The sequence below is a fragment of the Callorhinus ursinus genome, unplaced genomic scaffold (assembly GCF_003265705.2).
Source record: "Callorhinus ursinus isolate GAN/ISIS: 27379988/994484 unplaced genomic scaffold, GSC_fseal_2.0 scaffold19, whole genome shotgun sequence".
In the NCBI taxonomy this organism is placed as follows: domain Eukaryota; kingdom Metazoa; phylum Chordata; class Mammalia; order Carnivora; family Otariidae; genus Callorhinus; species Callorhinus ursinus.
In genome coordinates this window covers 29,393,756-29,407,855 of record NW_027397081.1, presented here as the reverse complement: position 1 = coordinate 29,407,855, position 14,100 = coordinate 29,393,756, and the positions used below count along the sequence as shown (strand labels likewise).

Sequence of the window (14,100 nt, the reverse complement as noted above, 5' to 3'; positions counted from 1 at the left end):
AGGAAGGGCCACGCCTGGCTCTATGGCAAGGATGGAAATCTTGGGTAAAGTCCATCACTGCTGGGGGAGAAGGGGGGTGAAGGAAACGTACTGAGTTCCAACCCATTCTTAGAAGCCCTGATCCCCAACACCTGGAATGATGCTTGGTGCCCGGGAGGCATTAGAAGAAATACTGATAGTACTCTAATAAAAATTAAAATTCTAGAAACATTAGGTAACAGATTTAAATAAAAAATACTTAATATTAAATAAAGGATAAAAAAGAAATGCCGATGGACTAGACCCATCCTGCTTTCTTGGCTCTCGGTATGAGCAGGGGAGCAGACGCGGGTCATTGGTGCTCAGCACAGCTGGCTCCAGAACGGGAGGCCCTTTGGCCACAGGGCTCCCAGCCCCGGCTGGGCCAAAGGGACTGATGGGTCACTGGGGTGGTGAGGATGGGGCTTCTCTGCTGCAGTTGCCTCATTTTCATGCCAGGGTATATGTCTCAGCAGATGAAAAAGGTGAGCGTGTGAGGTTACCACCTTCCCTTTCACCCACTTTATTTTCTTCCCATTTGTTTGGTGTGCCTGTTCCCTTCTCCCTAGACGGTTCTGCCTCCCAGGCTCAGCAGCTTCCAGACTCCCAGGTTCTGTGGCCCGATGAAGCCGTCTGCCTCCGAAAGAAGAAGAGACATTCTCGGCCTGACCCCTTTGCCCGCCTCTCAGACCTGTGCCACCGCCAGCTTCCGGAAGACCAGACGGCGATCCTCAACAGCGTGGATCACGACGACCCCGGCCACGCCACCTTGCTGTGACGCGGCGCAACTCTAAGTGGTCCCAGAGGGCTCTGGGCTGAGGGGCAGGGGAGGGAGGATGAGGGTGTGCCAGCAGAGGGGCAGTTTCGCGGGCTGCTCTGATCTTTGTTCTGCTCATTCTCTCTCTAGCGAGAGTGCAGCCTCCGAATCCTGGCCAGCGTGTCTCGCTTTGGGGACAGCGGGCCGGGGGCAGACCTGTAGGTAGAGATCAGGAAGTGAACTGGGGACAGGGAGAGATCTGCCTCCTCCCCTCTTCACTGGCTTGGTTTTTTCTGACCTCTTCAAATACCTTTGGAAGTGAAGAAGGGGAAAGCAATGGCTTTCAAGTCCTGGAAGGGGGCTGGACTGCCCATCCCATCTTCCAAATCTGCATATATATAGATATAGATACAAATGCATATGTATGTAGTTTGTGGGTTTCTCTATGTATATATATATGTACATTGAAGCAAAGTGCTGTTTATTTCTGTGGTCAGTGAAGGAAGGAGGACGAGGGCAGCCGACTTGAGGGGTTTGTAAGGAGGACCGGCAGAGAGCCGGCTGGGCGTCCTGATGTCTGTCCTGGGTGTTATTCCTCCTGAAACACGATTCATGCCTTCCCGGCTGAACTCACCGTTCGTCTCTCTACCCTCTCCCGTCCAGAGCAGAAATGGGGCTTGCCATGACTGCTGGCTGCCTGCTTTGGGGGGTTCAGTAATGAGTTACCACAGAACTAAACACAAGCCTTTATTTCTTGGTTCCTGGGTGAAGAGAGGGTGGCCAGCAAAGGGCCAGACTGGTATCTTTCTTTCTTCTACAGTTTGGCTCATGCTACGGCAGTCGAAGCTGCTTAGCAGTGGGGCCAAGAGGCAGGTCCTGATGCACAAACTCGAGCTCATCCGTCAGTAGTCCCTCTTAGTCCAGCCAGAGCCGGGAGCCCTGCGGCCAAAGGGCCTCCCATTCTGGAGCCATCTGTGCTGAGCACCAAGCTGCTGCGGCTCTATTTATATCCTGCCTCTGGCTCGGCACCCTCCAGAGGACTGTTCCAAAGGCACTGATTGGATTCCTCCTTTCCTTTTGTGGGAGCTAATTCCCCAGATTGATTAATTGCCACTTGTGGGGAGCCCGCCTGCGGCTGGCTCCTTTCCATCTCTCCACGTGTTGCCTGCAGACTCTTCTTTGCCCTGGGCCCTCCTCCATCCCGAGGACCCAAGCTCCAACAGGATGGGATCAGATGAAGCAAGGGTGCCCCAGGCTTCCAGGCTCTGGGGGCCCTCTGGATCCCCTCTGTCCTCAGTTTTATTTATGTGGAACTGGCTGAGGCGGGGAGGTGGTGAAGGTAGAAGGGGTGGTAGGTGAGGGCCTGGGCTCTGATCCTTTTTCTGCCAAAATCTTGTCCTAATTCGAACTCTTAGCACCCAGAAGCTTCTGTGAGGTTGTCTTCCAGTGACTAAAGATGCATCTCTCTCTTCCAGTGAGATAATGATGCTGCCCAAGAGCAGAGCAGAAGGTCCTGAAGACGAATGGGGGTGCCCCTGCTCTTTCCCCTCTTCTTCTGCAGGAGCCTACCCTCTGGCTGCCTGGGAGGAAAGGTGGCTATCAGGTTCCATGAAGTATTTCCTTCTTGGTGCTGTTGTCTTGGCGGGTTTGGGGACATCTACCTCTCCCCAGTTGCCTGCTTGGATGTTGGCCAAGTCAAAGCACTAGAGGCATCTGCTGGTCTCACTGCAGTTGCTAGTGGCTTAGCCCTGATGACCTCGGCAGGGGGAGGCTCTGAGAGCTGGGGAGCTGCTCCTTGCTGGGAGCTTCCATCTTAGGGAGTGGATTCTTTTCTGCCACACAAGCCCTGGTGCCTCCTTTCTCTCGCCTAATGAGGGGGTACCGACTCGGCTGTTGGGGTTCTGTCACATGTCACACAACCAGAGTTCATTTCTGAGGGCGATGAGTCATTGTGACCCAGGGGGGAAGGGGCAGTTTCTGGCCCTCATCTTGCTGACTGCTCCATTCTTCTGGGCTGGGCCTGCGCCCTTGGGGTGGAGCCTGGACCTTCGGGCTAACACCCTTCTCTGGGCATCCAAGAGCCCCCACTTTACCACCAGGCGGCAGCCAGCAAAATGGAAAAGCAGAGGTTGGGCAACTCCATCTGGTTTCCGAGGCAGCACTACCTCTGCCACCATGTCCCACAAGTGACTCGCTGAGTACCTCTCCTGGGGCATTTGGGGTCTCACACCAGGTCAGTTTGTAGCCCCTGTGGGTGTGTGGTTTGCCGAGCAGGGCGGATCCTGGCTGAAATGTGAATGTGGGATGCCAGGGCTATAGGACTTCAGGGTGAATTGGGCCAATCTTTCTGAGCCTTGTGCTGGGAGTTCCAGGTGCTGAGCTTAGCAAAGAAGAGGAGAAGATGAGGTGGAAGGCTTTGCCTCTTTAGAATGTCCTACAAGGCCGAGAGCCAACCTCTGGGCTGAGGTGCCTCAGACTATGGCTGTGCTTTCCCGAGGGGCCCACCAGCAAGCTCTCACCAGGGCTAACAAAGGTGCTGACTCCTGTCTCCTCTTCCTCTGGCAGTGCCCCTTACCTCAGCACATCAGACCAAATGGTGGGAGCTGTGCTTTTTGCTGGCCACTGAGTGGCAGCTGTGCTGGTGCGTCCCCAAGGCTAGGGAAAGGACACACAGCCGAAGTATCTCTCAGCGGCCTCACACTCACTTCTCTCAAAATGGCCTCCTTCTTGCGACAGTGTCCTTGAAGACCGGCAGCCTTTCTGCACCCCCGGCAGCTATTTCAGTCCTTCCTTGAAGGGCTGCGGTGGAAATTGGCAGAATATAGTGCCCTCTGTCCACGTGATGGAGGGTAAAGATGTTGCAGGAACATGCTTCTGTGCTAGGTGCGTGCACGTGTGTGAGGGTGTGGTTGTGCATGTGTGTGTGATGGGGGTGTAGCCATTTCTAGGGAACAAATGTCCTTTATACTCTGCCCTTGAACAATTGCAGTGTGCACTCTTGAGCTTCCTACGACTTTTGCGCTCCACTCTGTGGGTGATCAAATGTCTTCCAGACTTCCTCTTTTATGGTCTGGTACCTTTGCAGTAGAAGCAGCTCAGATAAAAACCTATTCCTGTGTCTCAGACTTTTGCCTGCCCCTTCATTCTGCACCCTGACCAGAAACTGTGACTGTTTCAGGGTTAGGCGATTTGCGGACTGGGACAAGGGTAACGTGATTCTCGAAGGAGCCTGAAGCTGAAAGTATGTAGGAGGGTCTGAGACTGCAATTGTTTGGGGAATAAATGAGCAATAAGGAGAAGGCGAATCCTGTTTCTTGATTGCTGGCTGACCACACCGAGTGGGTTTCATGGCTTGCGTGGGGCCATGTGTGTGGATCGTCGTTTGTGGCCAAGTTCAGCACGTGCTGGTGAGCCCCACCACTCTATCTCCCTGCCTGCCTCCCTAGCTTCTTTCCTTGCGAGATGGGGGGCGGAGTAGGAGAGACCTTTGGAGATTCCACTTTCTCTATAGGAAGGATGCTTCATCCCACAGGGCTGGTGGGGTCTGTGCCCCACTTTGAAGAGCCTGTGTCCAGTGATCATGGTCTTGGGGGCATCTCAAGCAGGGGTGGATTGGGGTGAGTAATTAATATTTTTCAATGCTCTCTGTCTTTATTTTGATTTGGGATCTAAAATATTTAGGGTTGTACTGATTCCAGTTGTTTTCCTGTGCCTTTTTTTATGCAGAGGAAACTGGGTAGGGTTCAGATATGGAATTTCCTGACTAGTTTGGTTTTTGTTTTATCTTGTTTGGTTTTTTGCTGAGTTGACAAAACAGTAGCTTCAAGGGAGAAACAGACTTCACAAAGCGTCAGGGCGACTTTGCCACTCCCCGGGATTAGAATCCAGGGCTGAGGTACGTGTGGCTGCAGCTGTTTCTTCCAGTTTTGTTAGAAAAGCCTTCTGGGGGGTTGGGGTGGGCTGGGGGGAGAACTGTACATAAAGTACATTTTATTACTATGTAGAAACATAAGAAAAGAGAAGCTAACGGTTAATCTTGGGCTTGCTTTGCTTGCATGTAAAGGAGCTTTGGGTGCCATCACAGGGATTTCTGGGGAGTAGTAGGAAGGAGTCAAAGGGGAGAGATGGGTGGGAGCAAGGGGCGGCTCCCCTGAGTGCATCCCCACTGCTCCCCCTGGGGAAGAGTGCACATTTTCACCAGACCTTATGGGCCAGCTCCGCCTTTGTATCTTCTCCAAAATAAAGGGAGGCAGGCTCCGGCAGTCTGGAGGCTTGGAGCCCCATGGGGCTGTGCTTGTTGTTTTGGGGAGAGGGTCCAGATCTAAACTGAATAAGGGAATTGATCGGGTGGGGTGTTTCAGGAAAGGGAGTTAGAGAGTTGGAGCACAGAAAGGAGGCCAGTTTCTTTTACCTGGTATCTGTAAGGCTGGAAGGGGAATAGGGGGCTAGGTCAATCACGAAGTAGAAAGAAGCTGGGGATCCTGATATATGACAGTAAGGCCAAAGCCAGGGGACATCAAGCCTTACCTTTCTCATTGGGGCATGTGATAACTTAGTTACCCCTAAGGGTGCAGTGTACAAGTTGGGGGGTCATCCCAAGAAAAGAAAGAGGAGCAGTTGCCTGGGGTGGGGCAGGCTGGGGAGTAGTGGCAGTGAAGATCATTTGGGGGACAGGTGTGGGAGGGTGATACAGTCATTGAAAAAAGACTGAGGGGTGGGGTCTTGGCACATAGGCCCAGACTGGATCTTGGAAGAGGTCTTGCTTCTTAGCTGGACTTCCTTGCTTCTTCTAGAATTAGCCTACAACACGAAGTGCCCAAACCCAACATGGTCATATTCTCTGTGATGTCCTTCAGCTTCATCTGTTTGTTTTCAGGGGTTCCTCAGGCCCAAAGCTAGGAGACTTGTCTTGAGATCCCCATCGTATTGCCAGCTCTGTGTCAGTAGAGAAGGAAGATTCATTCTCATGAGCTGTGTGTGTTTGTTTTCATAAGCAGAAGTGGCAGATGGCCCTTTCCCTCTCTCCCATGATCTTGAACTGCTCGTAAGACATTGTTGCTGGTGATGGAGAGGAAAAACTGGGGTTTGCTCTTACATTTGTCACCTTTTCTTCTTGAGGCACAGAGACCGCCTTCAGACCATGAAGCCACACAGTGGCTTTATGCCTAGAGGTTTGGGTCTCACTTTCTCCTCCTTTGACAGGGTAAGGCCACCAGTCTGATTGACATAGAAGAACAAAAGAGTTTCACTCTAAAGTCAGACCAGCCATTCTGCTGTCCTCTTTGATGTCTCCAACCCTGCCTCCTTTCAGATTGAGAGGTAGAATGAAAAATCTCTTCTTTAGAAGAAGTCCATAAAAATCAAGCCCAGGTGGGACTTCAGCCCTCCTAGCACCTTAATGTTTGGTTAAGGAGGGGTATCCATTACTACCCCTCCTTCCAACTGGTTGTGAAACCACACTGGTCCAGTGCTTTATTTCTGGGCCCCCTGTCTATACTTTCAAATAAGTCTTTCATGAACAAATATAATATCCTTACCACATGCTCTGTGTTTTGGGTTGCTGAGAGGGTAGACGTGTTTTCATAACCTCATTTTAAGCTGATCAAATAATTTCCAGTAGATTGGGTCCGATCCAAAGGCCCTCCTTCCCCAAAGATTTCTGGGTAGGAAAAATTAAGCATTAGTGCAAATATCATTAATGGTTCACCACACCTTACAGAAGGAAGAGTTGAAGTATCTTGATTAATAAATACTTTGGTAGGAGAGCAACCAGCAATTAAAATCACTTTAGGTATTCTCTTCTGTGATAAGTCTATAGTATTACTTGGGGTTTCTGAAGAGGGCTGAAGAAGTAATTGCCAGCTCTGGACCCCTGGCTGGGAGAGCTAGATTGGGGAGGTAGAGTGTACAGATTCTCAGTTCCTGTCCCTGGTACCTTGGCTGTTTGCCTTTCCCAGCTCACGAGATGGGGACGTGAATGGCTGTCTGGGCCTGTTGTTCTGTTCTTTTTGGTCTTAAAGACGTGTGCTCCACCATCCCCACCTCTCCCTGGCACTGGGTTTCCTGGATTTATTTTAGGAACTAGGGCAAGCTCTCCACCTCCACCCCATATACACACCAATTAGGCCTTTCCTTCCTTACCCTACTTCTTTATGGCTCCAGGGATCTTGAACTTGTGCATGGTTTACAGTGGGGAGATGGTTGGGTGGGGAAGGGAACCTGGGAGGGGAGACGGGTTGGGCTGGGAGGGGGGATTTACATTTTCAGCCTTAGAAATACTGCGAGCATGCTTTTGGGTGATGTGGTGGGATTTTCACATAGTAGGTGGAAGTGGGAAATGCTGACCCCCCTCATGGGCGATGAGGACTTAGAGGCTTTTGCTCCCTTTTGGCTTAGGGCATCTATGAAGCCTCATTCCTGATGGAGGGGAATAAACCTCCTCATGGTCATCTTGCAATCCTTGGCAATTGTCAATCATTTCTGTCAATGAATATCTATATTGCCTATGTGAACAATGAGAGTTCTGTCATGAGTAGACAGGGTCCTAGCTGGGTCAGAGAAATGGGGCTGTCTCACATGGCCCTCTGAAGTTGTCAGGTCATCTCCCTGGTCTCCAGCCCCAGCCAGCTGTCTAGTCTGTGTTCCTTTCCTGGGCTCAGGAAGTGAGAGTGTGCATGCTGTGTGGGTATGAGGGTGTCTGGTTTGTCTGTGTATGTGAGTATATGGGCTGTGAGAGTGTGTGCCATGTGGATATGAGTGGGTATGGTGTGTRTATGGTGTTTTGGGGGCACGTGGTGTGTGTTGTGGTGTGATATGGGTGTTTTTGTTTGGCGTGTTTAGGGTGTGGGTATGTGAGTGTGTGGTATGTGTGTTTGTGGTATGTGGGTGTGTCTGTCATGTGTGTCGTGTGTTGGTGTGGGGTGTGTTTGTGGTTTGGGGTGTATGTGTGGGGTGTGTGTGTGTAGAGGTTTATAAGGACACACTGATTTGTCTGAGTAGCATCAGGCCCTGGATGACCCTCTTTTTGGTTGATTCTTTGATAGGCAACTTCTGTTTAGGTAGGAGGGTGAAATTAGTAATATACCATCTTTAGTGTATTTTTTATGGAGATTGTATATAAAATTATATAAATCCATATAATTTGTTCTATTTTAAGAAGAGAGGGGAACTTATGTAAGGGGTGGGTGGGTGCAAGGATCAGATGCAATAGTCAAGAGTGGGAGGCTTCAGGCAAATGGGGCATCTGGGGAGTGGGAAGTGGGAAGACAGAATTCAAGCTGGGCAGGAGGAGTGGGGCTGACGCCCTTGGCGCACATATATAAATATACAGAAAACCTATATAAAGTCTACCTAGCTAGCTTATCTATATATCTATATATCTATATGAAGTCATAGTTTGCTTTATTTTTGTACCTGTGCTTAGAGATGTTTTGAGCAGGACTGCCTTCCCCAGGTGGTCTGGGATACTAGCTCATGCCTTGATGCTCCCACTTCCCCTGCCCTTCCTCCATGCCTTTCTTCCTCTGAGACGCTCTCTGTTCAGAGTTGCTTGGGTCCTTCTGATAGAAATGTGTGGATATGAAAATTTAAAAAATAGCAAAACAATAATCCACTTGCAGAAAGGACAAGTGAGCTGAAGGTTGTAGGAAGCTGTTGGATTTGATACAGGTGCTTACTACAGTGAGGACGGAGAGTTGAAGACTGTGAATCTATCCTCTTACTGCTGGGGGTTGGTACCCAGTTCCTCGGGAGGAGTCTGGCTCAGCAGCATTAGAAAAGAGAAGGTTAGGATTACCTACGGGCTTACAGCAGTACTTGTCCTGATTGTAGCACCTTGACTCGAGCACTCCTGGAGGGTGTGGCAGTGAGACGGAGGCATCTTGAGAGAGCTTGGCCAGGCTGCCTGCATGGGCTCAGATATAGAGAAGAATACCCGGGTCATTCTTGCTGCAGATTCTTGGAACCAGTGTGAATGTGATATCTCATATAAATATATATGCTTTTTACAGCTATTATTTTAATTGGAAAATAAAGTGTCGTTGGAAATGGGATGGTCCAGTCCTGGGACACTGAGTGGAAGTTGAGGTATGAGAGAAGAACTTTGGGCATGATGGGGAGGATGGGGCTGGGTGGAACTTCCTGCCGCCTGGCCTGGGACCTACAGACCCCAACAATATATTGAAAGAATTTGGCCCAGAATTGGAGATTCTAGAGAGTGGGAGCTTACTTGCATTGGAGCAGGAAACTGTGTGGCCTGAAGAATACCTCTTTGAGAATTCAAGACCTCACATATACTGCAAGGCTGTGCACCTTGCAGCCTCAACAATCGTCTCTTGGGTGCTAGCTTTTTCTTCTGACTTGCCAAGAGCTCCGAATGATGTATTTGAAGCCGGTAAGGGGCCAGATGGTACAGGCAGCCAGGAGAGACTTGTGGCTGCAATCTCTGCTCTCATCCTGCTCGTCAACTACAAAAGGCAATACTAACCCCGCCTCTCCAACCAAAGTGTCATGTTATCCAAGAGCTTTTGTCATAGGGAGTTTGATCATTAAAGGGACTCAGATGCCCCAGCCACTGAAAGGGCTCTCTTTACATTTTGGGGATTTTATGGGAAGAGTAGGTTGGGGTGGAGCTTGAATCTGATTCCTGACCCTACTGCCCTCACAACCGTAGACCTTATAGGGCTCTGGCATTCACTCAGGCACTGTCCTAGAGGCCCTGGGATCACTCGCTCAAAACACTTCTCATTTTCCAAGGACACTGAAGGAAAATGGGCTTTGTCCATGCAGTACTAGAAGGGCTCTAATTATGAGTCCAATTGGCCGTGTGTCCATCCTTGACTAACGTTTTCTGCAGTCTTCCAGGAGGCCAAAGGAGGATATAGCCAGATGTTTCTTAGTAAGACTTTTCAGGGAGGTTGGGCAAGAGACAAAGCAGCACATTCTATGTCCCTTCCCAGCTCGCATCCTAACCCATTCCAACCTACCCAAGCCTCCACACAAAGAGGGCTTTCCATTATTGGTTTTTGTTTTGTTTTGGTTTTTTGTTTGGTTGGTTTTTTTTGCTCTTAAAGTGGTCATCCTTTCTCTCTCTGTGGACCCTGGCCCATTTCTGGTACTCAGTGCAACCAGCAAAATAAATCACTTTAGTATCCCAGGCCCCTCAGAGGGTTAGTACCCTCAGTAGATCTACAGTTGCTCTAAAACTCTACTTCTTCCCACATTATACTCAAGGCTTGATCCTTAAGAATCCTCAGCAGCATCAAAGTATACAAGGTCAAAAGTTGTTGACCACATTCCCATTTCATTCTTTAACCTCCAGTTGGACTCTTCATTTATGGAAGGAAAAGTGAAGACAAGGGACGTAGCCCCCACCTTGAAATTTTTGAGCTTGGAAGGGATGTAATGCTTACTTCTACCCTTTCCATAACCCTGGCCGTAAGCCCTCAGAAAGATGGTGAAAAGATAGACACTGAAGAGGGGGGAAGGATAGATAGCCCAATGTAGACCTCCAGTTTCTCTGAAGAGCCATCCTTTTGCAAAGGCACATGGAGCAAAATGGTTTGAGATCTGATTATATATGGAGTAAGCAAAATTCCCTGTCTTTGACCCTCTCAGTTAACAGGACAAGTTGGTGGGATGGGTGCTCCGATTAGGCCTACGAGGCCCATAGCCCCTGTTGGGGACATGAGTTGTTCCATATGCTTGTGCCATGCTCCTTGGTCCCCATGTGGTAGAAGGGATATTGAATTTTGGCTTTTCCCTTTTGGTAGCTGGTGGCAGGATGTGTGGAGTTGTTTTACTTTTGCTACCTCTGTCTGCTAGATGGAACAAGAAGAGTTTGGAGTAGACTGAGTCACTGGGAATTGCTCACCCAAGGATCCGGGTGGGTCATAGCCTTTCCCCCTTTATCATCAACTAGGAGCTTGGGGAAGAGGGGTTTTGTCTATTGCCCTTCGGCTTTTTGCTCAGCCCTTCCACTCCTCTTTGCTGTAGATGTCCCTGCTGCGCCACTTTGGGCAGTATAAGAAGTGGGAGGTGGGAGAACAGGAGAACCTGCGCAGCACTCTTCCTGTCCATAAGGGATTGGCCATGACACTGGACTGTGGGGGTATCTTCTGTTGTTTAGTAAGCCACAGTGCAGTGTGCCCAGGGACTGGGAGGGAATGCTTTATGGAATGATCTCGACTGCTGGAACTTTAGATGGAATGGTTGGTTTAGGGAAGAATAGCAGTTTAAAGCTCCATTTACCAAGGCGTATACATCAATCTCAAAAGATCTTGACATCTCATTCAGATTTCATTTCCACACTACCATCTGTGGGGCCAGAGAGCGAGGGCATGGATGACGTGTGTTTCCCCCCGTTGCTCCTTCTCCACAGCCATTGACTTGCGGGGACTGCATCCTGCTTCATGCCAGGGATGCTTGGTTCCCTTCACCTTCAGCTTTTTCTCTTCTACCAGGACAGACTCTGTTGTCCCGAGCAGACTTCTTCCATCACACACCTGGAGGCAATTTTGTATAAATTTCTTTTCCCCAGAGGGTGGGGGTGGCTAGGCAGTGCAGGTGGGGAGGGGCTCCTGATGCCCCCTCCCCAAGACCTCTTAAAAACTCCATACCTCCGGATGCCTGGTAGCCTCTTGTGTGAATTCTTTTCTGATGAATCTGGATGTGATGATCAGTTTCGTCATGGGAGTTCTTGCTCTCATTTCAACCTCTTTCTTTTCCTTCAGCTTCCTTCGGGAGTTGCTCTCCACCCATGCCAGGCCTTCTCGTGAAGACCATTCAAACCTCGTTTCCATTCTTGAATGTCAAGTATTACCACATAACTGCGCTAGGGTGCTTTATGGTGCTGTTCTTGAAGAGGCCAGCTGGACTGAACCTCCTTCGTCCCACTGGTTCCTTAAATCTTGCTGTATTTTGTCTTCTATTTGATTTTTTTCCCCCTAGGGGTTGGGGGTGGGAGACATGCGGGTGGCTTTTGTGTTCTCTCCCTCTCTTTTCTTCATGTATGGACTGGTTAAAGTCAGTTATCATGGGCAGCTGACTTCATGGTATTGGTTGGCTGACTTTGGTTAATTATTAAAGACACACCAACAAATTGTACAGCTGCACACAGAACACCTTTGAGTGTGGATTTGAATGGCAACTAGAGGCTTACTTTTTGAACTTCAGGTATGTAACTCAAAAGTAAATAAAAACACTATTTTTTCAGTAAGCTTTTTTTTTTCTTCTAAGAGACAATTTAGAAATCAAACGATAAGAACATTAAATCGGTGCTGTACCAAAGCCTTATATGAACATACTTACACTCTGTATAGCCTGTCTCTGCTGAGCTACTTGCTCTCTCTCACCCTCTTCTCCAAAGCCTGGGAAGGTCAGCGTGTGCCAGGCCTGGGGCTGGGTCTTGGGAACCTGTGGGCCAAGGGGACCCCTTAGAGCAGAGGATGATGGTGAAGATGGGACACCGTTCTGCTTCCTGAGTAGACTCTGCAAGGAAACCAGGCATTTGTGTATGTGTGTGTGCGCGCGCGTGCGCGTGCGTGCGTGCGTGTGTGTGTGTGTGTGTGTGTGCTTACAGGTGCACAATGCCAAAGTGAATGCACTAACTGGGGGGTCTGAAAGGGAGACCCAGGTTGGGTCTGGGAGCGGGCTGGTTGTAATGAAAGCGGGGGGTGTGTCCTCTCCCCTACTTCCTGTCCTTCCCTTTCCTCTCCGTCAGGGAATGGAGGTGTAGGGAAACAGCTACACTCTTAACCAGGTGCTTTTCCCTCAAAATCTCCAAATGCTAAGCATCTATAAAGAGCCCATCTAAGAGGCAGGCACCTCCAACCACCAAATCACAGACTGCCAAGATTGGGAGGAACCTTCTTCTCTCCAGCTCTTTCTTGCTTTCTTGGGGAAGGAGGCTCCTCCTGCAGGGTCCCTTGACCTCCATTCCTGGGCCCCAGGCCTGTTCTAGCTGCCACCTCTCCAGGTGGGCTCCGATTGGCTGTCCTACCCCTTTTTTCCCAAACCACAAAGAAGACCCGGCTTGAGATGACCCCTAAGCCATGCCTGCTCTGTGGCCCTAAGCAATAATGCCTGCCCTGGCTACCAAGGACTCCTTTGGCCTTAGACTCTTGCCAGTTAAAAAACCAAGTGACATCCCAAACTCAATTAGGGAGAGGATCTGCAGCCTGTGTTGGCTCAGGCTGCCATGCCAGGCTCCGCTCGCTGGTACTTTCAGGCTTGCTGGATACTAACCAACTCATCACCAGTAACACTGCATGTTCATATAGTGAGTTAAAAATCAAAACAAGCAAACACGTACATACACAAACAAAGAAAAAGAGGACAAAGACACATCAGACGACAAGATGTGTAGCCAGTGAAGGTATCCTGGGAGTGTTGCAAGTTAAACTGATTAAAAGAAGTTGAGTATTTAATTGCTCCTCATGTAACATTACTCTGCTTCACAAATGTTTTGTATTTTGATATAAATAAACATTTGCTAAAAAAGTTTATTTTCTAATTTTATTTATACCTAAGAAGTATTTTCTGATATCTTCTAATCTCACCTCTGGCTTTAGGTCTCTCTAATTAACCCTAAAATTTTAAACTCATGACTGAACCTGATTCTGGAAGGATTTGAGGCTTGGAGATTAAGGAATGACTCTTCATTCATTGAGCAAATATGTACTGAGGGTATATTATGTGTGAGTCCCTGTTCCATGTAGTTGGAATCCATCGGTGAGCAAAACAGATAAGGGTTCTATTCTTCTAGGGCTTCTAGTCTAGTGGTGGGGAGACCAACAATAAGCAAATACTGCAATAAGAAAATTACATAGAATATAATAAGGTGATAAGAGCTTTGGGAAAAAAAAAATAGAGCAGGATAAGGGACAGGTGGAGTGCAGAGGGAGGGCAGCTTAAACTGGTTGCAGTTTAAAACAGATCACCTGAATGGGCCTCCCTGGGACAATAACACTCGAGCAAAAACTAATGGGTAGCTCAGCTCAGTGTCTAATGCGCATAAAGTTCTTTAACTTGGTAGATATTTTTTAAGATGCCTGAGAGCTTTACAGACTAGAAGATATGCTGACTCTTCAATTATGGGATGAAGAGAGTTTTTTGATTCCATCTTTGTCTGAGCCCCCACTCTAATCCAGGCTGGCCCTAGGCAAAATGTTACTACAGGAGCCAGGGGTGCCCTGACCCTTCATGCTTGAGTTATGTCTTTCCTTTCACTTGAAGGGATTAGCAGCCTTCCGCATCTCATTCCATCATCCCCAAGGTTGATTTGGTGGATTTGACTTGCCTAAATCAGCATGCTTTCCCTCTCTTAA

General features: G+C 48.9%; 1 protein-coding gene across 1 annotated transcript in view; it reads left to right on the top strand.

Annotated features, from left to right (window-relative positions):
* IGSF9B (immunoglobulin superfamily member 9B) overlaps positions 1-13,216 on the top strand; it is a 59,102-nt gene extending 45,886 nt beyond the window's left edge. Inside the window, exon 20 of the mRNA XM_073904016.1 lies at positions 588-13,216. Within this exon, the coding sequence (XP_073760117.1) occupies positions 588-796 (209 nt within the window). The 3' untranslated portion in view covers positions 797-13,216. The remainder of the gene's footprint in view (positions 1-587) is intronic.
* Positions 13,217-14,100: the final 884 nt, after the last annotated feature.